At 36.8% G+C, this 25,617-nt stretch overlaps 4 protein-coding genes across 10 annotated transcripts; 2 read left to right on the top strand and 2 right to left on the bottom strand.

Moving 5' to 3' along the window:
• Positions 1 to 598: 598 nt before the first annotated feature.
• On the top strand, positions 599 to 6,518 carry LOC119983599. Of its 5 annotated transcripts, none has more exons than XM_038827280.1 (9): positions 599 to 995; positions 2,148 to 2,219; positions 2,703 to 2,858; positions 2,974 to 3,079; positions 3,314 to 3,496; positions 3,854 to 4,016; positions 4,599 to 4,864; positions 5,583 to 5,672; positions 6,128 to 6,518. In XM_038827280.1, the coding sequence occupies exons 2-9, from the start codon at positions 2,205 to 2,207 to the stop codon at positions 6,190 to 6,192; spliced, it is 1,044 nt and encodes a 347-aa protein (XP_038683208.1). In that variant the 5' UTR covers positions 599 to 995; positions 2,148 to 2,204; the 3' UTR covers positions 6,193 to 6,518. The 5 variants fall into 5 exon arrangements, with proteins under 5 accessions (XP_038683208.1, XP_038683210.1, XP_038683209.1 ...); XM_038827281.1 differs by having other exon boundaries at positions 600 to 995; positions 4,602 to 4,864; XM_038827279.1 differs by having other exon boundaries at positions 600 to 995; positions 4,548 to 4,864.
• A 601-nt stretch (positions 6,519 to 7,119) lies between these two features.
• Positions 7,120 to 11,184, top strand: LOC119984001 (replication stress response regulator SDE2-like). 3 transcript variants are annotated; one of them, XM_038827744.1, is made up of 4 exons: positions 7,120 to 7,839; positions 8,495 to 9,101; positions 10,244 to 10,394; positions 11,107 to 11,184. In XM_038827744.1, exons 1-3 carry the CDS (start codon positions 7,211 to 7,213, stop codon positions 10,388 to 10,390), a joined length of 1,383 nt encoding a protein of 460 aa, XP_038683672.1. In that variant the 5' UTR covers positions 7,120 to 7,210; the 3' UTR covers positions 10,391 to 10,394; positions 11,107 to 11,184. The 3 variants fall into 3 exon arrangements, with proteins under 3 accessions (XP_038683672.1, XP_038683671.1, XP_038683670.1); XM_038827743.1 differs by lacking the exon at positions 11,107 to 11,184 and adding an exon at positions 10,730 to 10,872; XM_038827742.1 differs by lacking the exon at positions 11,107 to 11,184 and having other exon boundaries at positions 10,244 to 10,625.
• On the bottom strand, positions 10,642 to 14,971 carry LOC119984003 (probable F-box protein At3g61730). Its single transcript, XM_038827745.1, has 8 exons — positions 14,702 to 14,971; positions 13,500 to 13,699; positions 13,326 to 13,370; positions 12,758 to 12,922; positions 12,628 to 12,675; positions 11,925 to 12,095; positions 11,240 to 11,347; positions 10,642 to 11,142 (listed from the first exon to the last, which is right to left on the bottom strand). Exons 1-8 carry the CDS (start codon positions 14,854 to 14,856, stop codon positions 11,060 to 11,062), a joined length of 975 nt encoding a protein of 324 aa, XP_038683673.1. The 5' UTR covers positions 14,857 to 14,971; the 3' UTR covers positions 10,642 to 11,059.
• Positions 14,972 to 15,280: 309 nt separating this feature from the next.
• Positions 15,281 to 25,573, bottom strand: LOC119984000 (histone-lysine N-methyltransferase ATX3-like). Its single transcript, XM_038827741.1, has 23 exons — positions 24,219 to 25,573; positions 24,063 to 24,118; positions 23,777 to 23,975; positions 22,497 to 22,619; positions 22,342 to 22,410; positions 22,176 to 22,244; positions 22,003 to 22,094; positions 21,789 to 21,881; positions 21,345 to 21,480; positions 19,964 to 20,036; positions 19,710 to 19,809; positions 19,349 to 19,473; positions 19,061 to 19,206; positions 18,514 to 18,618; positions 18,184 to 18,248; positions 17,857 to 18,073; positions 17,566 to 17,652; positions 17,358 to 17,414; positions 17,184 to 17,273; positions 16,949 to 17,035; positions 16,325 to 16,399; positions 15,638 to 15,735; positions 15,281 to 15,510 (listed from the first exon to the last, which is right to left on the bottom strand). Exons 1-23 carry the CDS (start codon positions 25,122 to 25,124, stop codon positions 15,420 to 15,422), a joined length of 3,159 nt encoding a protein of 1,052 aa, XP_038683669.1. The 5' UTR covers positions 25,125 to 25,573; the 3' UTR covers positions 15,281 to 15,419.
• Between the last annotated feature and the right edge of the window lie 44 nt (positions 25,574 to 25,617).

Genomic DNA, 25,617 nt, shown 5'->3' with positions numbered 1-25,617 from the left:
TTTTATGTCTATTACCGGTTCTTCCCCCCGAGTTGAGACCGATCATTCAGATAGATGGGGGTAAATTAATGAGCTCGGATATTAATGAGCTCTATAGAAGAGTTATCTATCGAAACAATACTCTTGCCGATCTATTAACAACAAGTCGATCTACGCCAGGGGAATTTGTAATGTGTCAAGAGAAATTGGTACAAGAAGCTGTGGATACACTTCTTGATAATGGCATCCGCGGCCAACCAATGAGGGATGGTCATAATAAGGTTTACAAGTCGTTTTCAGATGTAATTGAAGGCAAAGAAGGAAGATTTCGTGAGACTCTGCTTGGCAAACGGGTTGATTAGACTTAATGGGTGGGTGATCCTTTACACGTAAGGGAACATATTTACTGTTTCTCATTCTCTCTTATTTCATAAATAAAATATAGAAAAAGAAAATATCTGATTGGTTGGTTATCAGCTAGAAATCACCGACGACTCCTCGTGCAAGAACCGAAGCCGAGCCGTGTAAGATTTCCGACATATTTATTTTTTCTCTCTTATAATAATAATACCATGTATATATATTTACATATATATATATGGAGTATATATTAATTTGTTAAACTCGAAATTGAGAATTGTAGCAAGAACCCAAAAACTCGCGTGACAGTTGGGTGAAGGGTTTTTCTCGTGCACAGCTAGTCTGCTTCCCCTTCCACTTCTGCTCTCTCTGTAATAATGTCTCTCATTCTTTCAAAATTCGAAGCCTTCGATTTTCTTGCTAAAATATCATCCAACAACTCCGCTGAAATGTCTACTGAGCTGCAATTGAACCGTTTTAAGTCCAGCTTTTGAGCTCCCAAGTTCGTATCGGTTTTTGAATTATTGAAACTGTGGTTGTTGAGTTCGCCGTCTGTTTGGTTTTGGATTGATTATTTATGCAAAAGATCTATTAATTTGTCGAAATTGAATTCAATCGCCTCCTGGTGTTTTGAAGAATCCGAATCTTCAAGCGAGGTAATATTTATTTTTGAATTTGTTATGTTAATTTAAAATACGTGGTTTTCTTACCTGAAATTTACTTTTTAGATGTTGCTTTCCGTGAGCATTTTCATACAATTCTCGGTTTGTTTGACGAACAGTCATACTGATATACAGTGGATTAGATGCTTGTGAAACACTAAATGTTAAGCTGGTGTACAATGGTTAGATGGCAAGATGGATAGATTGTAATGCAGATGAGTTTTTTCCGTTATTTAAAAAAAAAAAACTATTATTTGCTGAGAAGCCAGTGCACTGTTTGAAATGTTCTGTTATATGTGAGTTATGGATGCCTTCAATTCAATGGGGTCTGAAGCAGATTTTAACATGCAAATCTATAAATTTCATGGTACCATATCTGGGTCTTTTGTAGTCCTTTAAAGAAATTCGTGCTTCATGTCTGTCTGTTCCATTAGGAAGTTCAAAAGATATTCTGCTGCTGACAACGTATGGTAAATAAACTAAGGATCATGTTCAGTAGAATTATTGCTATCAGCAATGTGCTTGCTGTTTTTTAGGTAGGAGAATAATAGTAGAATTTATGGTCATAGTGAATCTTCCAACGGTATTAGTAGTATCTAACTTTGGAAAATGCAAGTTTGAATTCTTCTAAAAATAATAAACTAATTCGTTAAATTTGTGAAATACCGACGACCCGTATCTCGTCAATGCTTGTGTGTGCTAATGTTGCAATTTCGAAGCATGGTAGAGGCAAATTTCTAAGTGACTAAATATATTCATCTGGAGATCAGTATATTGTTGTCTCTTTTATACATAAAGGGGAATTGAGCTAACAATCTTGCTGATAAGTATTAGTTAGACTATTTTTCTTGTGGCATGCACCAATCTGCTCAACCTTCTCACAAGCGAAGAAAAGGAAATCTAGTAATTTTCCCAAGACGTATTTAGTTAGGAGAGTCTTTGGTTTTGCATGGTTCGAAGTTTATAATTCATCTTAGTATCTTGCTATGTAAAAAGTAGATCTGCTTACAATATGCTTGTTCAAGTGCTCCACCTTATCATCTAGTAACTACTTTTGTTTTTCTCCTTAAAGAAATAAAATAGTGCTATTTATTGGTACCTTATTATGAATGCAAGTATTTACCATAGTGAATTACATGACTGCAGCTGCAGCCTTGGAACATCCAAGTTAAACAAGGAGATGCCAGCACCAACCTATTTGGAATGACGACCTTACAGGTTCTCTGGCTGTTTTATGTGTTTTAATCATGATATTGTGGAGTCTTCTGATATTTCTCTTCTTGCCAATGCTCAAAATGTTGGTTAATTTAAATTGTGCGTTTCCATTTATCTTGGCTGTTGCAACAATGAAACTTGACTTTGCTACGTGTGCTTTTACAATCTCTCATCCCGACTCCTCTAGCATATTGATGCAGGCCAATTCCACATCTTGTGTGCAGTGTTGAGAAGTGGTCATTGCTTGTATACATTGTTTTTCTTCCCCACTACTAATCCACACATGCAAATGCATATTTTAAGATTTCTTTCCTTTCTATAGGCCTTCCTGTATCATTCCCAATGTTCCTGCACCGTTCCTTAGATTCACCTTTGACTTTTGTCTCCATTGGTTTTTTTCTTCTTCACATTTGAAAACCATCAACCAAAAATCAGAACTAAGATCTGTGGATACCTGTGCTGAAGAGAACTTTTAATGGATTCCAGAACACACAGGATATACAATCCTCGACCCAAGTTTCACACGAGTCCCCGAGTGAACGGCAGAACAATCATTCGGGAGAGCCTCCCTTGGAAGACTTTGGCTCTGTATCTGCTTCAAGCAATGATAACAGAAAGGTTTCACGCCAAGATATTGAACTTGTAAGACAACCTGTTCATTATGTTTGGTCCATGCGTGCATCTGTTTATTATTTTGTTTTCAATATTTTATGATCCTGAGAAAACTTACCTATTCAGTTTGTTTTTGTTGGCACAGGTCCAGAATTTAATAGAACGGTGCCTCCAACTGTATATGAATAGAGACGAGGTGGTCAAAACCCTTTTAACTCGTGCAAGGATTGACCCTGGATTTACGACTTTAGGTAAGCTTTTGGATATCTATAGTAATATGCATGTTACCAAAATTAGGATGCATATTGGAGTTTCTTTTTAAATTTATGACAGCGAAGTATAAATCTTGGTTGGTACCTTGAAACTTATGACCTTGACTTTGCCACAAGACTCCAACCTTTTGAAAGTGTATAATTGATTATTTCTGTCTTGTTTAACGTTTAAAATTCAGTGTTTAATTTCTTTTGTTGTATTCGTTCTCTTAGTTTGGCAGAAGTTGGAAGAAGAAAATGCAGATTTCTTCCGGGCCTATTACATAAGGCTGAAATTGAAAAAACAGATTGTTTTATTCAATCATTTGCTTGAGCATCAGTTTCATCTTATGAATTATCCCATGCCTGCAAAGGTTACCTTGGCTCCTATACAAAATGGGACTCATCCCATGCCCGGTACGTTAAGTAGATGTAGATTGACAAATGTTTTTGAGGTCATTTTACAGATTTTCTATGAGAATCCAATGGTTACTGTTAACTTTAACATATAGAACGCAAGTAGTATGCTTGATGTCATCAACACTATCTTAAATGACAGATACACACACGTAGAAATGTCTTGAATATATTGGTTCATTGCTTTCTTTTGCAATTTGCATAGAGTTGTGGTTCTTTGATCCTTATGTTCAGAGTCTTGGTATCAATTGAAAATACATTTAGTCGATGGTTCCTCCAAGGGTCGATGGTTGTGTGTTGATATGGAATTTTTATGTCCCTTTCACCATTATTCAATCCCACTAGTTTGCAATGCAGTTAACATGCCTATGGGATACCCTGTGCTACAACAACCTCCAGTTCCAGCTCCAGCCCAACCTCATATTGATTCCATGAGGTATGGAATATCAAGCTGTCATGTGGTTAATGGGGTTCCTGCCCCGGGAAATTTTCAATCCATTCGGATGAATTCTGGGAATGAGTGAGAAATTTTCTATCTCTGCCTCTGTATTAGACTCGTAGTTGTTAATTCCATGCACATCACTCATACATCCACTTTCATTGCCCCCTTTCAGTTCATTCCATGCATTTTTTTTTCGTTTGTATTTATTGATGTCTTATTTTTCTGCATTCTTTATATTTATTAATTGTTACTTTTGTCCCTGAATTAATTATTGCTTTCCAATGATATATCCACCTTCTATGTTATTGTTTTGGTTTATGGTCATGCTTCGAATGTATTTATCGCCAAAGATTATAGCACTCAACAATAGTCCTGTTAATTACTGTTTCCTTTCTGTGTTTTTGAAGCTCAATTTTTTTTCCTTTATGCTAAGGATAGATTTGTTTCTGTGGTCTTTCCCTTCAATTATGCTTTTTTTGTTCACAGTATGTTCTACTTATTTAGGATTGTTCGCCATTTAAATGAGTTTTAAGTTTGAGAAATATGAATCCGATTTTCCTTTTTCAAACTTCTCTCTCTCAAAAACATGCTAATGGCATATGCTTCTAGGATGATGATGGGTACAAGTGCAGCTGAAATAGCTCCTGTTGTTCCTCATAGCAGTGTTATGTCAGAAATGTCTGTGAGTCCTACGTCTGCCGCATCTAGTGGTCATTTCCCTTTCAGTGCATCAGACATGTCGGGAATTGGAGTTGACACTTCTGCTCTAGATACAACATTCACATCAGATGTGGGAAGTTCAGTAAGATTGCAGCTTGGACCTGACGGTGGGGCTGGAAACTCGAGAGATTCCCTCAGATCATTGGATCAAATTCCGTGGAATTTCAGCCTCTCAGATCTGACTGCAGATTTGTCAAATTTGGGAGGTAAGTTGTGGCTTAATTTTATTCTTATATACCAGTTTGATGTTTCAACATAAATATTGTTGCGAGTCAGCACCTTCGGCACCCACTACTCTCTCTCTCTCTCTAAATGTCTGTAGACCGAAAGGCATTTGATTTTGAAGTCATCCTTTTTTTTGGTTTTTACATTTATTTATGCTAATTTTGTTCGTCGCTGCCTTCTAGCTAGCCATTCTTCTGAGGAGTTTATTGTGATTTAATCTATGATTTCTGTTATGGAAATACTAGTTTGTCACACCCCGGATACATGGCAACGGTATAAAGTATAAACTGAAGTATTTTATTTTTGTCAAACATAGGGGTAAGTGGAAATTGAAGCCGTCCTTTTCTTTGTAAAAAGCAATCAATCACTATGGAGTTACTTGATACTGACATTTTTCCTCTCCTTAAATTTATTTTGTCCTATTGCTTTTGATAACTATGCATTAATCACAATTTTAGTATGAAAATTACAAATTATGCATCTTCAAATCCGTTTAAGCTCTTGCAATGTATGTAAACTCTGTAATGTACTGCTTGCATTAGCTCTTGCCACGTTTAGATCTTGATACAAAAGGTGCACACTGCTATTTCATGGCAGTTCGGTCAAGACCGACTCCATATATTTTATGCTACTCTCACTAAATATCTTTCTAGTGAAGTCGCTGATTGTTCTGCCATGAAATTGTTTCTGTGTAAACAGATTTAGGGGCCCTTGGAAATTATCCTGGTTCTCCCTTTCTGCCTTCAGATTCAGAAATTTTACTTGATTCTTCAGAGCCAGAGGATATGGGTAATGTGGATCTGTCATTTTACCTTTCCCACTTGACTGTTGAATTTTTTATGGAGGCATATGTATCCGAGCTATATCATTTGTTAAAAGATACTACAGCATCCAGTCAGAGAGAAGTAGAAATTCTTCATTATAGGGTAAATATATAATGGCTTGGATTTTTATTTTTATAATGATTGAAGCCTTAATCTCAATTATTGTAAGTGGACTGCAGTGAGCCCACTACATGGATACTTTTGCATAATGCAACCCTGTGGAAGCTACCCTCTATACTATGTTATCTCCTCTATAACTTTGCATCCTTATTTTTGTGGGTCTCCTCTCCCTGTCCTCTCCTTAACATCTCCTATCTGAATTTGCTCCTCCTTTTGTACCAGAGCATCTCTACATTGTACATGTTTATACCATTGATTGATCATATATGAACTGAAGTGGTTATTTGTACTTTTTTTCAGTGGAGGAGTATTTTGTTGACTCTGTCCCTGATCCACACTCTCAGTCAGACGAAGAGAAATCCTAGACAGTGGTATGCAGCACATATTTTCCATTCAAATTTTTTAGAACGAGGGTAGAATTATATGAATTAGACTATCATATCATCTGTAGCAGGCACTGTTAGTATTTTGAACAACTGAGCAGTCTCTTGTAATTTTCGAGCCAGCAGGAATGCAATATTTGCTCCTCTTTCTCGAGTAGACAGTCAACGATTCTATTATCGAACCTTGAGGTTCTTAATATGTATTACTAATAGTTGCTGGTATAATTACCCTGTTAATCCATGATGATGTAAGTTCGGAATGCTGTGCTCTCATTTTGGTAAGTAAACTCGTTTTGTGATATGGGTAAGTACTGTGAAAGCTCTAGTTTCTCTGAACTTGCTGCCAGTCATTTGGTTGTAATTGGTAGGTCACTGAAGAAGTCAACAATGTCCGTTTTTTGGATTCTATATTGTAAGATCGATGGTTACTCTTTGATCGAGTAATGAGTTGCAACTGTGATCACTAGGCACTCGCACTTTGTTGTTTTTCTTTTCAACAGATTTTTAAATTACCATGTTAACTTTTGAACTTGATGGATTTCACTCGAGGCGCAAGCACTTATGCCTTATGAATTATAGAGGCTTCCATGGTAAAAAATATTTCGTCAATTAAGGAAAGATAATGTCATTGGCTTATAAAGTTCTTTATGGAGCGATGAAAAAATTCAACAAAAAAGGGGTTAATAGAACATGTGGTCCTGAAAAATTGTTAGTGTTCAATTTGTTCCAAATTAATTATCTGGATTCCGGACAGATTTTGTCAATTTCGATGGGTCAACAACCTGTCTGCTGGGCCATGAATGACTTATTTTGGATTGCGTTGGTACAGAATGTGGGGCCCGTGAATTAGCTCGGCCCATAAAAGTGGGCCCAAATAGAATAGATTTGAAATTAGGGCTTCTATATTATTTTACTCCCAGATTTTAATTCTCTCTCGTCTGAAAGAATAGAAGATCTATAGATTAGATTTGATTTGATTATCCACACCTGCAGCTTCGCGATGGAGGCTTCGGATCGAAGGACAGTCCAGCTTTTCGTGAGACTCCTCAATAGTACGGTCCGTACCGTCCAGTTCCCGTCTCCAAGTGTTTACGGGGACGGCTTGAAACAGCGGATCTTCGAGATCACCAGAATTCCCGTTCACGCTCAGCGCCTCGTCTATGGAAATCACCAAGTCGATGATACCACTGTTATTTCGCAGTCCGACGGCACGGTCCATCTTCTGCTGCGTCTGCTGGGAGGCAAGGGAGGGTTTGGGTCGCTTTTGAGGGGCGCGGCTACCAAGGCCGGGCAGAAGAAGACGAACAATTTCGATGCCTGTAGAGACATGAGCGGAAGGAGGTTGAGGCACGTGAATGCAGAGAAGAGGCTCGAGGAGTGGAAGGCTGAGGAGGAGGAGAGGAGGCTGGAGAAGATGGCGGAGGAATTTCTCAAGAAGAAGGCCAAGAAAGGGAAAAGGGGGGCTGGAGATGGGGAGGCTGAGAAGTACGTGGAGAAGTATAGGGAACAATCTGCAAAATGCGTTGCAGTGGTTGAAGAATCTGTCAGGGAAGCTTTTGGAAATGGGAATGGGAAGCGCAAGGGGAAGTTGATGGCAGGAGGAGCGGAGGCAAAGAAGTTGAAGATTTGGTGAGTTTTCTTATATTTTTCTATTTTGTGGGTTTTCTCTGTGTGTTTGCTATTTTTCTTTACCTGTCTGATTCTATAGAGTTACCTTTGGTCCATGAGTTTGGATTTTTCTTTCAGTTGTTTAGAAATATGTATGAATGCTGGTTTTTTCGGTTGCTTAGGAATATTGTAAAAGAATGGAGATATGTGTGAATCTGTTTTTGGTACGTTTTGTATTATTATCCTTGTGTTTGGTGTCTACATCATGGAAAGAAGTAGAACATTGTGGTTTAACTTCATAGACACGATTAAACAAGCTAAAGATTCCGAGGATTGATTTAGAATTTGGCTTTTGGCCATCTATGTTTCCCTGTCTTTAGAGATTTTGAGCTGGATGGAGAGATGTATACAACATTTGGAACTTAAAGCCAATAATTTATGGATATCACTATGTTGAGACTTTGGCAAGTGTTTTGCATATTCCCCTCCCCTCCTCAATCTGGTTATTTATTTGGCCATTGTTTTGGTTGCTATGTGTTTCTGGGAATTACTAGAAGTTGGATGTTTGAAACTTATATGTGTAGGTTGTATCCTGTCTAGGTGTTTGCATGTTTGTATATTTTTTTATTCGTCAGACATTGGATTGACTGATAATTGAATTGGCTCATTTTCCTAGGATGGGGAAGAGAAAATTTGCTGAAAGTGACAGTGATGACATGGATAGTAATGATGATGATGATAATGAAAATGAGAAATCTGTTGTTTTAAATAATGGGATTCTTACGGAATCTAGTCGGGAGGCCGAGGGCAGTTCTGATTCCGTTACTGGTGGGAAACAGGATGGAGCAAGGTCAGGTGGAGGCTCTTGTGACAGTTCTGAGGAAGAGAACGAGACGGTTGTGCTGCAAATATCTGAATCTGGTGGATGCTCTGATATAAAAGATGTTACGTATGAAGAAAATGGTGTGGTTCTACCAGATGTCCATGGAAAGAAGGCAGTAACCTTCCCTTGTTCTGAAGCAGCTGATGTTTCTGATGCTGAATTAGTGCAGACTGGAGGGCCGAAGTCTAGTGCATGTGAATCCAAAAATATTGAGAAAGCAGATTGCCAAACACTAAAGGTTTTAATTTCAGAGAATGGAGAAGGTCTTCAAAGCAAACCGATTGATGCAGAAGTCAATGGTTTCAATGATTCTGAGTCAGTAGTTCCTGAAGAAACAGCTGCTGCACAATCAGAAGCGCCACTAAATTTTGACAAGTTCAATTCAGCGGCAGAAATGGAGGTATGTTTGATATTTCGGTTGCTCTGGTTTCTTTTTTTAATTTTGTTTGAATTTATATCAATGATTTCTTGGTAAGTATCTGATTATCAGTGGCTAGCTTTTTTGAATAAGGGACTTGGCTTCCTCTGGCCTTTTCCTGCTATTTCATTAGATAATATTCACTTTATTTTTGGATTTTACAATGAGTCATTTTCTCCCATGGTCCTACTGTTTTCCAAATGAAGTATAGACACTTGACGAGCTATTTGAGATATAATGATGTCAATCTGGCGTGCTGCAAACCAGATTATATGATGCAATAGCTTCTATAGAGCCAACTGACTAACATTATTGAAGCATGTGATAATTAGCAGTAAAAGATTTTGAGTCATATGATGTGATGGAAGTATGGAACATAGAGTGCATGTAGAGGTAGTAGGAATGTGAATTCTCATAGAAAGTAGTTTCTTGCTTATGAGTTATGACACTTGGAAGGAGAGGAACATCAGAATCTTTGAAGACAAAGAAACCTCTTTTGTTTACTTTATGGATAATTGCCTTGTTACTGGAAAAATGTTTTCTGGCAGTAATTTCTATGATAGAGTTAGCTTATCTATCTTGTAACTTGCTTGGTTTGCACCCTTTTGGTGCTCCTTATTAATAATATCCTTTTTTCGCATTGAAAAAAGGGGACATTTTCTGTGGTTAACCTTCGTTGAAACTGCCTATGAATGCATTAGTAAAGGGGGCAGATGCATATGTAGAGGCTGTGGGGTTAGTAATTACAGTGGAACATGTTATGTTTCACATGTGTCTCATTTGGTGAGTTTTTGTGTTCTAGAGTAAATTGTCATTCTTGCAAAGATGCTGTGTTATTCAGTTTTGGGGAAGATAGAATGTGTACAACTGTACCTATATACCTTACTTCATGGAATGGTATTAGGTGGACCAGACGCTATGTTTTCATTCTCTTGCGCCTGCTAAGAACTGATGTGTTTTTTTCTTATACTTGAGATTGGGCTTTTATCACCTAGAGCTCTTTTGCATATACAGGAGCATTACTTGTGAATGCTTGTCACTATTACGTTATTAGTATGCATGTTTTCAGGTGTTCGGTATTGTTTGCATTAACAACTCCGTTTCCCACTCTTTTATTATGATAGGCCTTGGGCATGGAAAGGTTGAAGTTGGAACTTCAGGGCCATGGGCTAAAATGTGGGGGTACTTTGCAAGAGCGTGCTGCTCGGCTTTTCTTGCTGAAATCTACTCCAATTGAGAAGCTTCCAAAGAAGCTACTCGCTAAGAAATGAGAGTGTAAGTGTACCAGTTTCATTTGACTTTCTTTTGTTAGAAAGGAATATGTTTCATCATAAAGGAACGCAGACAAGAGGAAATTGTATGCTTTTTATAAACTGTCTGTATATACTGTAGTTTGTGTTTGCCATGATAGTAATGCCAGTAAGTGCTGGGCATAGACTTAAATAATCAAACATATATATATATCAATAAGCCGCTTGCAATGTGCAATAGATGCTCTTTCTTCTCCTTCTGTGAAGGGTTTTTTTTTTTTCCCATGCAATTCGAATATGAAGTTTAAGTTTCAACTTTCAATGGCATGAACGCTGACTATCAACGTTCAATGTCATCAGGAAAGAACATATATACTATCAACACAACGGGAGGTTTGTGTATATGCAGATCTTGCAAGTTATTATTATCAATTCGTACTTAAACCTTTTGATTTCTTAGTGTCATTTCAATTCTAATACAAGAAAGAGAATGGAAAGTACAAGATCAGTTAATTCTAGTTCGTTCATGTAAATTCCTTTGTTGTAACCCTGTAGTCATAAGTTTGTAGAATGTATAGAAGATCAATCTGTTCGGTGAATTTTGTCGTTGCATCTAACACAACAAAGTTACTGTAATTGCATAAAAGAAAGCTATTATTTTTTACCATAATAACTGAGATTTGAGAAGATCTAGAGGAGCTGGTGTGAGATTCTAACTGAAACGATGTCTCCTTCAGTTCCAGAGCTCAGAGTATGGTACTTTACAAGAACTCCTGCTTCCAAAATGAGCAAAATATGCAGAAGGGATAGAGAAGAAAATATTATTAAGTCAATGAGGAATGCAGTGATTTACTCTTGGTAATATTTTACCTTCATTTTCTTGTAAATTGGTGGTTATTGCAACTGCATTGAAAGCGATAAGAGACTTGGGTTGCCAGTCATTGGGTTTCCCTGCCCATGACTTGAGATCGAAGATCGCTGCAAAATCATTTGAATCCCACATCAAATTTTTCTTGTATCTATTTTTATCTGGAAATCTATTCTGAGTCCAAGAAACCTTTCATACTACTTTCTTTGGACATAAAATCTGGCTGCTAAGTTGTGTAAAGCAATATCCTGGAAGTAGATATTGCTTCAGATTGGAAATAGGAAATCAAGATGGTAGGTGAGTCCCGATTATATCAAATCCAGGAGTGATATGAGCATCGGCCTAATGATACTTTTTAAGAAATCAAGGCATCCCCCGGTTACTCTTAATCCTTAAGCCTTATGATATCAACAATCATCTCGCGAAAAATCTCAAAAAATTTATTTTTACAAGTTGCATAGAAACATTTCGTTTACCTACGGCAGGATTAGAAGCAACATATGTTCAACCTTAATTTTGGACAACCCTCACAATGTTCTGATGCTATCTTGAAAACTCAAAAGGAATACTGAATTAGAAGCATGCAGGCTTTGACTTCACGGAGGTACAGCATATGCTATGGTAGTTATAGTGTACATTGTACCTAAATGATTGAAATGATGAAGAAAGTGAAGGATCAAGTGTTACCAGCTGTTGAAGATTCCTTGAGATGTTTGACATCAAAAATTGCCGCAGAAGCTTGGCCAACATTCTTTTCAATCTTATGAGATCCAATAAGATTGTACTCCCAGCTCCCATCTCGGTAGCCCTCTTTCAAGAAGAGCTCAATATGCCTTGCATCTAATGTCTGCATCGTTCCTACATAAGCGAGCAAGTTTTACTTAAAACTTGATTGCTATTCTCGCAAGTGCTGTAATCAAGATAAATGACAGTTATTCTCGCAGCACACAAAATGAACTCTGCATATTGTTTAGTTTGTCCTCTGATAAATTTGAACTCGTAGAAATGAGCAATAGCCTGAACAATTCATCAACAGAATGCCAATAAGATTTAAAGAAGTATGTCAATGATGAGAAAATACCAGCTAGGAACATCCTTGCCCCCCCTCCCCCAAAAAAAAAAACAAACTAAAAACACGAAGTAACGAAGTAAGTTTGTCAATCGTGAATTACCTCACGTCTTAAACCTAGGCTTTTGGTCATGCCATCTACTCCATAATGTTCTCATACAAATTATAATATTACTCTACAGTAGTTCTATTTAGTAAGTTAGCAGTCCAAATTATATGATCATACTCTGTTAATCATACTAAATCATATCTGGAAAGTTAAGGTAAGAAAGTACTCATAATTTAAACATTACAGCCTGCAGTAAGGTGATTGTTGCTCACCATCACAGGTATTTAGGTCGCAAACAGGGCATCGAACAAGCTGCAGGTCTGAAACATCAATAGTAGAGCAAATTAATGACAATCATCATAAAAGAACAATGCTAGAGTTGCCGAGTTTAATCAAAAGTACCAGCAATCCAAATCCCAGTTTTCATATTTTCCAACACGCATGACCCGAAGAATTCCAACATCTTCTCTATGGTCTTTTCTTTTGAGATTTTCAGCGGACCATTCAGATTCTTGGTCAGGAAGGCTACTCGTGAGTTGAGATAAAATGCACCAATTCGCATCCAATCTGATCATTGCATGAAGTGAAAATGCAGTGAATAAAACCATTAGTTCACAGTTCAAAATGCACTCAAGAATGTGTTCACTAACTAGTTTTGTATTTTTTAAAGTTACAAAGTATTTTTGGATATCAATGATAAATGATTTACAAGATCTTAGAATTTAATCATTTATTGCACAGTGTCTTATGATATTATTTGGGTTGATATCAGCAAACCATATGTTTGCATAACTACAAATAATTTTGCTTGTTGTTCACATCCGTGCACCTAGTTCATCAGAGATGGAACCAGTACTAGGCAATAACTTATAGCCTTAAGTAAATGTTGCTCCTGCAAACAAATACCAGATCTTAACATACATCTTATCGTAGCAGCAATCTAGCCTAACGGTTGATCTAGGGAACTTACCAATAAGCTTTTCCTGCTGGCGGAACATGTAAGCATGACTACCATCTGCGAAAGTTTAATTCACCAGTAAAACTTAATCAATAATCATTGTTTATAAAGCCAACTGGAACTTAGTTTAGAGCAATTCAAAGATGCAATTGACAAGTCAAAACGCAAATAAGGCCTGGTCATTACTGAAAGCTGAAGCGTAGAGCTTGCTCCACTTGAATTCCACGTGGCACGGAGCTGGGATCTGAAGATCACGCAAGCATGCGTACCTCCACACACTGTCGTGCATGATGAGGCGGTTGAACCATTTGTTTGTTGTTGCCAGCATCACCAGAGATTTTCCGTCCAGAAACTTTGCGATTTCCGTCCATAGATCTTCTTCGTACCTTTTTATTTGTTTGGCAGCCAAGAAATTGAAGATTTGAGCAGATTTACAATGAATACTATTATGATCATCTAAATTATCTAATGTTTTTATCATCAATTTTTTGTGGCATTCAAATTATTCAAATCTCTAATTGAGGTCATTTTCCTGAAATCCAAATATTTTCGGATTTCAAGAGAAATTCTCAGGTTTTTCTTTGAACAGAAACCGTTGAGGGAAATTCAAATATCTGAGAATTGCTTGCTAAATATTAAAAGTCAAATTCACATAAAATGCATCATGAATTTCATTCAGAATTCAAAAATCAAAAACAATAAACTAGAAATTCGCTTCTCCGAATTTTGAGAAAGCTTAGAAAATGCATCAGATTCGAAAATTTTCAGGTTTTCTCGCTTCTCCATTTTCTTATTGCCAAACAGAAACTTGAAAATTCACAGGAACAACATCAGACCTTCTTCAAAGCGATCTAACCAGTTCTGAGCAAAAACAGATGGCGTTCACGCCAAGAATTTCATAGTTATGTCATGACAAATCTAACCGCAGATTAGAAACTCGAGTTTAATATCAGGTAACATTCCGTGATTGAGGATCTTCTATTCCTTGATTACCAGAACGAGAAACATAATTGTGGAACTGCTTTCAGGAAAGAAGCAGAAAATCAATTTATAACTAAAAAACCAGAGCAACTTTGCAGTCATCCAAACTTCAATGGATCAAAGAGAACTCAAAACATTAAGATATTCGTTTTAGCATCGACTATCTTAAAATCTAACATCAACAAACACGAAGTAATCGTATGCTCCAAATTCGAATTTCGGAGTAACTAGCAATTTCAAATAAAGCTCAAATCAACTGAATCAAGATCACAATCGGACAGATTCAATTTCAAATTTCAAATCGCAGCAAAACTATAATAAGCAATCGATATGTATGCATAAACAATCACAAAGCAAAAAATCGATGAAGCGCATGCATGAATGTGTTGAAATTCAAATGTGAATACCAGTCGAAAGAGTGGCGAGTAGGAAAACTGCAGCAAGGAGAGGTGCAGCTGTTGATGGAGTTGCCTCTTCGAATTCTCTTCCTCATCTTCTCGCTCTGCGAATGATGTCGTTTTCGATATTCAGTCTCAGAAGCACTCAGTCTTGGTATACTCATTGACGCGCCAATATTTCTGATTTAAAACTGCTTTTAATCTGAGTGGGAGATCGATGGAGGGCAATTCCTCTTTCCAGATTTATCCCTACCGTTTAAGGTTAACTACGAAATTTGCCACCCGCTGTGTTCTTCTTTATTCCCTCGTATTATTCCCTCGTATTAGCAATGACATGAACGTTTCATCATTTAAACATGTATGTACTCAAAGTTCGAATCTAATAAAAAATATATTTCTCAGCAGGTCCCGAGAAACATAAAAAAAAAACTTTTTTTCCATAATATATATATTTTTTTTTTCTAGGAAGAGCTGCTGTCCATGTCCAGCAATATAAAATCCAGCCCAAACAAAACAAGTACAACCTGTATTAACAAATGGTGGTTGCCTGAATTTGAGAGAACCAGAGGAAAAATTACAAAGCGCCAGTATTAATATCTATATCATCAATTTATTAAAAAAAATGACAAAAATACTGTTTTGTAAATTTACATTATTGAGATTCAAAAAAAAATACAGAATATACCGAGAATTAAAAAGAAATTTCGCAAGGATGAGATGATATGACTTAGTTCAAAAATTTCCTGCAATTGGGAGCTGTACATAAGCAATGGACTTTCAAATCATCATGCTCATCGGGATCAAACAAGTAGTCATACCTGTCAAATACAAATTAAACATGCTTAGCAAATAGAACATGAAATACTTTATTTGACTAAAATAAATCAATACGAGTGCCTAGAATGCGACAGATGCGCCTTGTAAAACCAAGCTAAGAGGTCATACGTTAGCTCTTCACCAGCACACACATTGGCTTTCGCAATGAGAACTATCCTGCTCTCGTTCCCCACGCTCATGATTCTTGCGTAGCAGTTGGGCATGCACTGCAGATAGGTTAAATGTGTTAGAACAAACATGAATTGAACCAATAAAACTTGGATGAGTACATTGGCTCTGGTCAAACATTGCATTGCAAGTCCAGAAATCTAAATCCATGTTCCATTCCCTCCAAACTCAAACAAATCCAAGACTATACTTCACTCAAAAGTACTAATAGTTCGTTTGGCATTACTGGTACTGATTGAAAACTGTTACGGAAGCTGCTAATAAACATGCTATCAGAAATGTGTTTATCACTTCATATCATTTTGTTTTTGTTGAAAGGAGTAAGGTAATTGGTAAATATATTTAAATGACTAGCAAGAATTACAAAAGTAGACATGTATACTAAAATATACATTGGTGTGATAAAAATGTTATTGTAAACCGGCAATTATATTTTAGCAATAAGCAAAAATTAACTTTTGTGAACACTACTCTATCTGCTTCTAAAAACACCAAGAAAAACATTTATGCCAGAGGTTTAACAAATTGTCTAGGCTAGGGGGGAGAGTAACATGGAATGAAGGATAAGAAAGCTACAAAAGGGTTGCAGACTTGCAGTAAACTTTAATTTCTATAATTGTGACTTACCGAATGGTTAATCAACCGTGCTATATTCCCCTTGTTTGTGGCATCAATCACAACTTCCTCACTAATCTTGAATAGCTACATAAAACATTGAATAGCATTAAGGAGATGGCAGTAATCATCACCACAACTGCCTAAAAGCAAGGTGCAGAAGCGATACTTATCAAAGACAAGGTTGATATTCTCACAATGCCAACAATTCTAAAGTCACCAAAACAAAGCTTTAGAGAGGTGAAAATTACAAATGGCTGGAAAACTAACATAATCAGGTACAGATACACTCTTTTATTTCAAATGACTAGAATTGTATTAAATCACCAAGGGGGTGCAACTCTGGATATTATGAGGCAGGGAACCCAAACACAAGACACTAATTTGCCATGCTTACCCTAAGAAGGAGAAAGAATAAACTTCAGAATTCTCTGGCAAACAAATAATCTATTGACAATGCTTCTCTTTAACAGAGGAAGAGAGGTAAGAAGGAAGGGAGGCAGTTTCTCAGTAATGTAACCAACCTAAGACTCACAGAGCAATTTCATGATGATAACGGTAAGAAATTTAGGTTGTTTCACAAGGTATTGCCAAACAAACAGATACAAACAAAGGAACAACATAAAATAAACTTACATAGCAATCTTTGCCCTCTAAGTGGTATCGAGCCTCTCTTAGATCTGCAACACTACGTCTCACCTTCTCACCACGATATTCAACAACCTGGAAAGCAAATTGAGCCAGTAAACTCTCAGCAGTAATATGTATGCAAAAAGAAGGGGGAGAAAGGAAACTTGTAAAAGCGGTATAACTTATACGCCATGTATGATACTTAATCCTTAAGAGAATTAAAGACATGCTAAGTAAGCACCATTTCTCCTTCCTGAATGTTTCTGCGTGCAAAGAGGCCCCATCCATGTATACCAGATTTACCAAAACAAATCCGACGATTTTCAGTTTTCTGAATGCACAAGTACATCTTAAATGAATTAGAACTTATAGTAAGTAGTCAGTAACTATAACACATGGAAAATGCCGGCTTCACCTGTAAATGATGAAGTCTCTCTTTGAATGAAGAGAAAACAGTTGAATCTTCTGTTTCCTGTCACAGAGGAGTAGCCATAATGAAAACTGATCCGTCACAGTGACAAACCAAAAAAGAAAGTAAAGTTGTCCCACCCAACGGAAATTATCTTCATCTCAGAGCATGTGAAATATTTCTGCATTAACTGCATTAACAAAATGAACATTACCTTATATGCGCTCAAACTACTCAATTCACTCAGCGAGTGATGGATTGGCCCTGACAATCGATGGAATATTGCCTCCCTTTCATCCCTCTGGTAAAATGTAAGATTTTTAAAGATCCAAAAAAAATACAGAATTATTCATGTATTGTTGGTGGTGGGTTAACTAAAAAGCCTGCATGAAGAATGAAATCCAAGTTTTGAAGGAAGCAAACAATACGCACAGAGAAAAGGGACAACAATTCACATATATAACTTAAAATATTGCCAAATAAGTTTTTGGATAATGTAGATTACCTTATTGATTGATCTTTTAAAAATATGGCATCTTGCCGCAGAGAGAGGCTCAAAATCATTAGTTTCTGAGGTTGAGGGTTCAGAAAGTTCCATTCGCTTAGATGAAACCAACCTTGAACCCCTGAAGCACCCACTATGGTTCTGAAGCATGCTTCTGGGAGCAAAAACCACCCCTGAAGGAGTATGCACAACTACAACATTATCTGGGCTTGGCTTCCTTCATTGAAAGGGTAATTACAAGGCATTGTAAATACCAAAAGATGTTCCACAAGAAAATGAAATTAAACAAAAGATACAAGAAAAAAAATTGAAGGACATAGTTCTAACCTATGAACAGCACAGTATATCAACTTCTTGACAATTTGACTCCCATTCTTCTCTGAACAATGCAACTGAGGTTCAAGATACAAGATTTACAAAAATCACTTATATTATTCTTCTTAGTATATTACCAAATGAAAATTCCATAAAAATTAAGGACAAAAAGGTACGCAGGTATAGTACAAAACCTAAAGCACCACGAATCGTATGTATATATATACATATATATCTATATATATCACACAGCCCTGAAAACTCCTCAGAATGTATAGAATGGTTATAATTATAATAACTCCGGTGCAAATTGCAAAAAAGAGGGAGAACTGAAAAACTTACTTCCATGCTGTATCCCGCTCTAAATGCACACATTGTGTGAAAATAAGTGGCACATTTACAACACTGAGCACAGGAACCATGAGTCTGGTGACAAATGATGCAAGTCTGCAGTCCATGATATTAAGTGAGAATCAGAAAACCAACACCAATAATTTGCACTGATACATATAATATGCATCATCTGACATACACACAGAGAGAGAGAGAGAACTGAAACACAATTAAACCACAAGAAATTTCAGAAACCTCATGCAAAGTTTTATGGATACCCAAGTGTTTACTAAAGTCGGAATATATCACATTTGATTCCTATGAAAGAGGAAAGGTGACAAAAAGGTTGAGAATTCTATTTCTTAGACAACAAACTGCTTATGCAAGATTCAGAGTCTGAAGTGGCATAAAAACATGTTTAGATAGTGGTAAGATAGTAAAATACCTTTAAAATGAATTTGAACATAACCGTTTTATTTCGAAGAGGAAAAACACTGCTTATAGAAGATTCTGAGCTAGCAGCAGGAAAACATGCATTTCTAAGAGAATAAAATACCTTCAAAAATGAATTTGGTGGAATTTTAAATATTCCAGTCGCGGGTTCCATATTCTCATGATTGGAGAAACCAACTTCAGGCCGAAACCAAGCACATGTGACATGAACCCACAGCGGGTCAATATCACATGGCTTCATAGCACCGCCTGCAGAAACAGTTTTGAGATACATTAATAAATTAACTAGCACCAACAGGCCTTCTGAAACAAGTTGCAAAACTATTTATGATATTTTAGCAGTAGAGAAAAGAGAAGTTCCATAGAGCTTGCTAAATATAAAATCACATGCCTTTTACAGGACAAAGGCAACACTCCCTCTCAATTTCAGGTGTTTCACATGCTCTACAGACCCACGAAGTAAAATCCTGAACTTTGATTGCCCCATAGCATTCTTGGTGGACAGCTATTTGACACCTAAACAAATAAAAATCCCATCAATTTTTTTTTTTGGATAAAGTGGTGAATAAATTAACTGTTAAGGATGAGATTACAGCCTAAGGACATGAGGAAATGTCGGAGATTATAAATATTATGATATACAGATTATAAACAGGCTATTCTGCAGGCCTAGACTTGATACCATTTAAATCTAGTCAAGTACAAAGAAGGCCTGAACTTGCAACAGCATATAGTGATAGTCAGGAAGCTACCTATTGCAGATAATAATCTTGTTATAATCCCAGTCTTCTACCCATCTGCAGACAGCACATCTTTCCGTAGTCCATTTAAAATGCACAGGCTCGTACTTCTCTGTTGCAATTGATTCAAAAGTTACATGAGTCTGCTACAAATTAAAGTTAATCCCCTAAAAGGGATCCTGTTTGAATCCCTTCACTCCTTGTCACATTTATTCAGAAGGGGAACAGAAGCTCAAGAAAAAAAAAGTAATGTCTAATCATATTACCTTGTAAAAAAGCCCGAAGCTTCTCATTATCCAAATTCAAAGGATATACTCCATGCATATTATATTCAGCAATCTGCAACAATTTCAATATTAATAATAATAAAAAAGGACTATTCACAAAATATGTCGGCACTATCAAAGTACAATAAAAAAAGGAATCTATTTAACTAGCAATAAGCATTCACTTCAAAGATGATAGCATACTGAAACCAGACCTACTTACGGGGCTTTAGCACCAAAGATAAACCATAAACAAAGGCCATTATCAAATAATCCCACAAAGTTGCCTTTTTTAATGGGAAAAAAAATTAAGGCACCAACAAGGTCAAACCAGAAATTATAAGGGGTCCAAGATTAGAGCGTCTACAACATTGTTACAAAGAAAAGAGCACCATATCTTAAAGTTGCTAAACCTTCTATCAATAAAAGAATCGAAATTAGTATCCTTCAAATTGAAAATTCTATTGTTCCTCTCATTCCAAATCATCCAGATAATACGCATGGGAAGAAGTATGATGATTTTACTCCTAGTCTTGTCCTTACTGAGAGTCTGAGATTACTCCAAATCCTGAAGCTCACTGGCTAAGCTGGAACAAGAAACCCAGCTGATTCCCATTAGGTTCAAGGCAAACTGACCAGACTTTCCTAGAGCAGGGACAATGAAGGACCAGATGGTTGATAGATTCCTTATTGGAGTTACAAAGGCAGTAGCTATTTGCCAGAAGAAAATCCCTCTTTTGCAGGTTGTCTAGAGTTAAGATTTTTTCCCCCAAACTACTTCCCAACAGAAGAAGGCAACTTTAAGGAGGGGCTTTAGACTTCCAATAGATAACCACAGGAAATGGCTGTTGCCAAGATTGTGATTATCCATAAGAAGTTTCTCTTTAAAAGGTTTGATACTAGTAGGAGGTATTCCAATATAAACATAATAGAAATCATAATGGTTGGAACTTTCAGTTTTATACTGTAAAATTGACATGTGGAACAGATACTTTTGTTCACACCCATACAACTGCAAGCTTAAGGATGATTTTTTCACCTAAATATTAAGTTATAGACTTCTGTTCTGCACTTTTCCCAGCACTGCTAAACATGTAAGCTCAAAGACAAACCAATGCATGCTTTCAACACAAATACAACATTGGACAAAGTAATTAATTCTTAACAGCAATGGCGACCAAGAAAAATGCCACCAGAATCTTAGCATCATTTAGTAATCTAAAGCTGTTGACATATTTAAGCATGCAATAAACCCAAATCACAATCCCAAAAGGCAAGTAACTCAATTGAATAACTTCAAAAGTGGATAAGAACATATTAAACATTGATAAACATACTAATCAAACTAAAAATGTGGTAAATGACTGCAACAAATACAAACCCATTTTTCCAGTGGTAGCATAGTGTCCTTGACTTTCACACTGTATTTCCATTTTTTCGCTCTGCATCCTGTGTGTCTTTCCCATTCACTAGGTGTCTGCTTTTTTGACCCACATGAACCACATTTGCACTCAATTCTAAACATAAGGACAATGCAACACCAATTAATGAAATTCTTCACCGAAGTAAAATGAAATCAACTAAACTTTTGTTCTAAAATGAACTGAAGTCAATTAACTCTAATTACCAAATAAAAGGACAAGATCAACAACAACTACTCGCATAATTGTCAGTATAAAATTAAATTCAGACAGGTGAACTACTTACATTTATACAAATACTTCAAGGTGCATAGTCATACTGAGAAATGCACTATGTTTTTTAAAAATATCTGAAGTCGCATAATGATAATGATGAATGTATATGCAAAATGTTCAATGCTTACAGATGAAGTTTTGGAATGTAAATTCCTTCCATGCCATTGCACACAACAGTAACCTCGTCAGGTGGCAAAGCTTGTCCTTTGCGTCCAATAGGCCTGACACGCACACAGAGACATTAGTTCTAAATTTTAATAATAACCAATGAAATCAAATTACGAAAATGCCAAGAGAATAGCAGAGAAAGGAAGAAACACAAGAATTGTGCAATTAACAAACCTATGTTCTGGCAGCCTTTTCTCTAGATCCAGTGATTTATATTTAAACGTAGCTTTGCAATCAGGACAATAATAATCAATGTGCTCCAGATCCTTCAAATCCATAGCAAAGTAAGATAACACCATTGTTCGGCAAAGTAAACATAAGAGAAACACGGGAATGAGTTTTGTTACCTTCAAAAGCTTGCTGGAAATCTTATCACACTCGGCGTGCACCCAAACATTACAGCCATCACAACACACCTGGGTAGAGTGGAGTCCATTCATATATCAGATTATCCACTATTTCCATTAATGTGTGTATACTGAAAAACATATTTCACATAACAGACAATCTCACCCAACTCCCACCATCTGAATGGTGCCAAATTTTCTTGCATATACCACAATATTGTTTTGATTTCAGTAACTGTAAAATCATTGGACCAACATAATAAGTTCGGAAACAAAATATGTTTAGATTAAAAAGATTATCAAAAAGACATTACCACGAACCTTGGCACAATGCTTGCACAATAACTGGGCCTCACCTGTTGAACCCTTCATTTTTTTCAAAGTTTTTAATGGAAGAAACAAGCCACATGCAGTACACTGTCTCATGTCTTCATTACATGCATTCTGCAAAATGAACTACTGTGTGTGAGCACCAAAATTGAATATAGGCAACAATTTGTAACAAAAAATAGCACATATATCTCCATAATTTGCATATAGGCTACCCAACCACACATATACCCTCTCGCTCTCGCAAAAGATAATTCTAGACTTTCCCAGAATATATACATGTTAGTGAACTATAAAATAATAAATATTTCCCATACATAGATAGAAAGAAAGAATATTACAAACCCCTGTTCTGTATTCACCGAATGAGTGTCAAGCACACAATACTAGAATTTACAAGTTCCTAGAATGATGACAATGAAAGCTGAATAAAGGAGGAAAACAACTCTATTGGGTTCACAGTTAGTACATTGAAGAGAACTTCTAGCAGTTGAATCTAGAACTGGAAACTTCATACAAACTAAACACATATTAAACTAAATAATCCAATACATGGCCTATTGCTTCATGTTTAAAGGACAGTGGACTTTTGTAGCTAGTAAAACCTATGCAACTCGAGGATTTTATTTTTTTTTAATAGAAAAGATTTATTAACGGCACCAAGGGGGTGCAACCCGAAACAAACCAGGATTCTAATGAATCTGTTCTTGAATACTAACATTGGGCTGATTGCATCCTATTAGATGACAAGGAAACTAAAAATTATGACTCATAATTTCAAATAGGAAATATGTGCTCGGGCGAAGGAGGTAATTATTTAATTGGGTATTTAGCAATCACCACCATGGATTTTAACACAATTGGATAGCAGGGCTGCAAGCTAAGACGAACTTGATAAAATCAAGCTAACAAGCTTCTGGGCCTTTTATGTTCTACCACATCTAATCCTGAAGTGCTTTACCAGAACAGGATGACACTTGAATCCCATTCCATCCAATACACAACACCAAATTTCCAACATCCCCCAACAAATTTCTTGTCATAAACTGAAAGTTAAAATGGATAAGAATGAAATGTCAAAAAGATAGAAACAGGAATTTGAAAAAGATTGGCCTGATCGAGTTTCTTTCTGGTATAGTGGAGTTGTAAATGGTGATACATTGGCACTTCTCCTCTATCTGATGCTTAGGCATTTTAGCAACACTATCCTGCAAACTAAATGGAAATCATTTTACCATTAGTAGAAAAACAAAGGCCGCAAGGAGACTAACCTGCTTCTGAGAGGAAAATTCCCTATCCTCACTTGAACTGGAGGTATGGTGAATACCACTGGGATGAGTTTCTCTACAAGCTAGGAGGGCAGTTTTATTTTTTGTCTCGTGAAAACCATTTTCTGCCACAATTGCCTCCTCCAGAGCCATTTGAAAGTCAATCAGTTTGCACTTGTACATCTGGGTCTGCCCGCGAAATCTGAATTTATAAAAAAAAAAATTCAAGGAAAAAAAGTTCATCCTCGAATGAACTACAGAAAAATTATTAAAATTTAATGGTCGACACCTTTCAGAGAATTCTGAGAATGGGAATATCATTCCTTGTTTCACCCAAGCATAGTCCTGCACATCACTATCCAGTTCAATTGAATGTAAACAAAAATAAAATGGTACGAATTTAAGTAAACCCCAACGAGTGTGGAACTGAGAAAACGAGAGGTACCCTTTGCTTTCCATTTTTGGAGAACCCAAAAAACATCACACAGAGAGCGCCAGGAAGACAGCAACTCAGCACGGATTCTGGAGCTTCTAATATGGGATCAATCACTACAGCAGGCCAAGTTGGGAATCTCTTCCCACATTTAGCCCAAACTAGGTCTCCCAGAGCAAAGTCCTCTGGTCTGTACACGTCCTTCTTCTTTACACTCCTTTCTTCTCTCAATTTCCGTAAACCATTATAACCATACCCAGAAATATATTCCTTATTTTCTGTCAATGCCGCAGAATTAACATCACCTAGTGACATTAAAGAACCATGGGAAACCAACTGTTTTCTATTATAGTTTCTACGGTCAAAATTGTTCAACCCTACACAACCAACTTCTTTATCCTTGTCCTTCTCACGACATGGATAACGCTTTGAGCTTTCATATCTCGAATCATTCTCCACAAACCCCAATTCACTATATCTACATCTTCTGGTACCAAACTTCTTTCGATATTCTATTGTTCCAACATTCCCAAAGTTCGTATCCAATTCCTCTGGTTTATCATCCCTGTTGTTCAACACATCCATGACTGAGTCACTGAGCCTCGAAGGAAGCATTTGAACTCGTCCTCGTGATGATTTAAGTAATGGAGGACGAGACTTTTCAAAGCTCCGATTCTTCAATAACGCTAAATTGGACTCAACTTCGCCAGCACATAACGACCCATCTGAGGACCATGAACCTGACCCACTGCTTGTATCTTCGAATCCACCGCGCTTATCAAACGAACTGTATGGTATTGTTTTACGATTCTTCGGAATTAAGCCATACTCGTATTCTACTTCTTCATAGCAAGGCTCTTCAACCTTGCTACGCTTGGGGTTCGGCATATCAAATCTCAGAGGCCGTTTAATTATCATCGCCGAACCATCCAATTCAACAGATTTGGTGTTGACCTCCCAATAAAAGCCCTAATTTCACATCCGAGACCGAATCACCTATCAAGATCGCCGGTAGGAACGCCGAAATTTTGAATAATTTTCACTTCAAACCACCAATAGATGATACTACAAGTCAAACGCATGCGAGAGTTTATCGCTGATATCTAAACCCTAGATTTCCAATGCGAAACCCCAATGTAGGCAACGAGCCGGAAAACCTATACAATTCACACGATTTTATAGCTTATCGCATCCACGAACAGGGGAAACGAAAGCCTAGAAGGAAATTTGCCAATCGAATCGTGAATCGTATTTTGAAAGTAAGGATCGAATTTCCCAGGGAAAAGCCTTGGATTTTCCGAATACGAATCGGATATGCAGAGGTGAGGATTTGAGCTCTGTATGACACGGCCGATCGGAATACGAAAGCGAACGATATAGATGCATCCATTTTTTAATTATAAAAAAATAT

Source organism: Tripterygium wilfordii, chromosome 18 (assembly GCF_013401445.1).
Source record: "Tripterygium wilfordii isolate XIE 37 chromosome 18, ASM1340144v1, whole genome shotgun sequence".
In the NCBI taxonomy this organism is placed as follows: domain Eukaryota; kingdom Viridiplantae; phylum Streptophyta; class Magnoliopsida; order Celastrales; family Celastraceae; genus Tripterygium; species Tripterygium wilfordii.
Note: the sequence above shows the minus strand (reverse complement) of the source record. Positions and strands in the feature narration are given on the sequence as shown.

What these genes read in the sequence shown, in the direction of transcription:
- LOC119983599 (XM_038827279.1), top strand. An exon ending in CCCTGGATTTACGACTTTAG is followed by an intron (nt 3,080 to 3,313) that starts GTAAGCTTTTGG and finishes TCGTTCTCTTAG; the next exon opens with TTTGGCAGAAGTTGGAAGAA. An exon ending in AGATTTGTCAAATTTGGGAG is followed by an intron (nt 4,865 to 5,582) that starts GTAAGTTGTGGC and finishes CTGTGTAAACAG; the next exon opens with ATTTAGGGGCCCTTGGAAAT.
- LOC119984001 (XM_038827744.1), top strand. Translation starts at nt 7,211, where the DNA reads ATGGAGGCTTCGGATCGAAGGACAGTCCAGCTTTTCGTGAGACTCCTC. An exon ending in GCAAAGAAGTTGAAGATTTG is followed by an intron (nt 7,840 to 8,494) that starts GTGAGTTTTCTT and finishes TCATTTTCCTAG; the next exon opens with GATGGGGAAGAGAAAATTTG. An exon ending in ATTCAGCGGCAGAAATGGAG is followed by an intron (nt 9,102 to 10,243) that starts GTATGTTTGATA and finishes TTATTATGATAG; the next exon opens with GCCTTGGGCATGGAAAGGTT.
- LOC119984000 (XM_038827741.1), bottom strand. Translation starts at nt 25,124, where the DNA reads ATGATAATTAAACGGCCTCTGAGATTTGATATGCCGAACCCCAAGCGT. An exon ending in TGCTACCACTGGAAAAATGG is followed by an intron (nt 20,037 to 21,344) that starts GTTTGTATTTGT and finishes AAATTGTTGCAG; the next exon opens with ATTGCTGAATATAATATGCA. An exon ending in TTAAAAGATCAATCAATAAG is followed by an intron (nt 17,653 to 17,856) that starts GTAATCTACATT and finishes ACATTTTACCAG; the next exon opens with AGGGATGAAAGGGAGGCAAT.
- LOC119984003 (XM_038827745.1), bottom strand. Translation starts at nt 14,856, where the DNA reads ATGAGTATACCAAGACTGAGTGCTTCTGAGACTGAATATCGAAAACGA. An exon ending in GCTCTACGCTTCAGCTTTCA is followed by an intron (nt 13,371 to 13,499) that starts GTAATGACCAGG and finishes AAACTTTCGCAG; the next exon opens with ATGGTAGTCATGCTTACATG. An exon ending in CAAGGAATCTTCAACAGCTG is followed by an intron (nt 11,348 to 11,924) that starts GTAACACTTGAT and finishes ATGATTTTGCAG; the next exon opens with CGATCTTCGATCTCAAGTCA.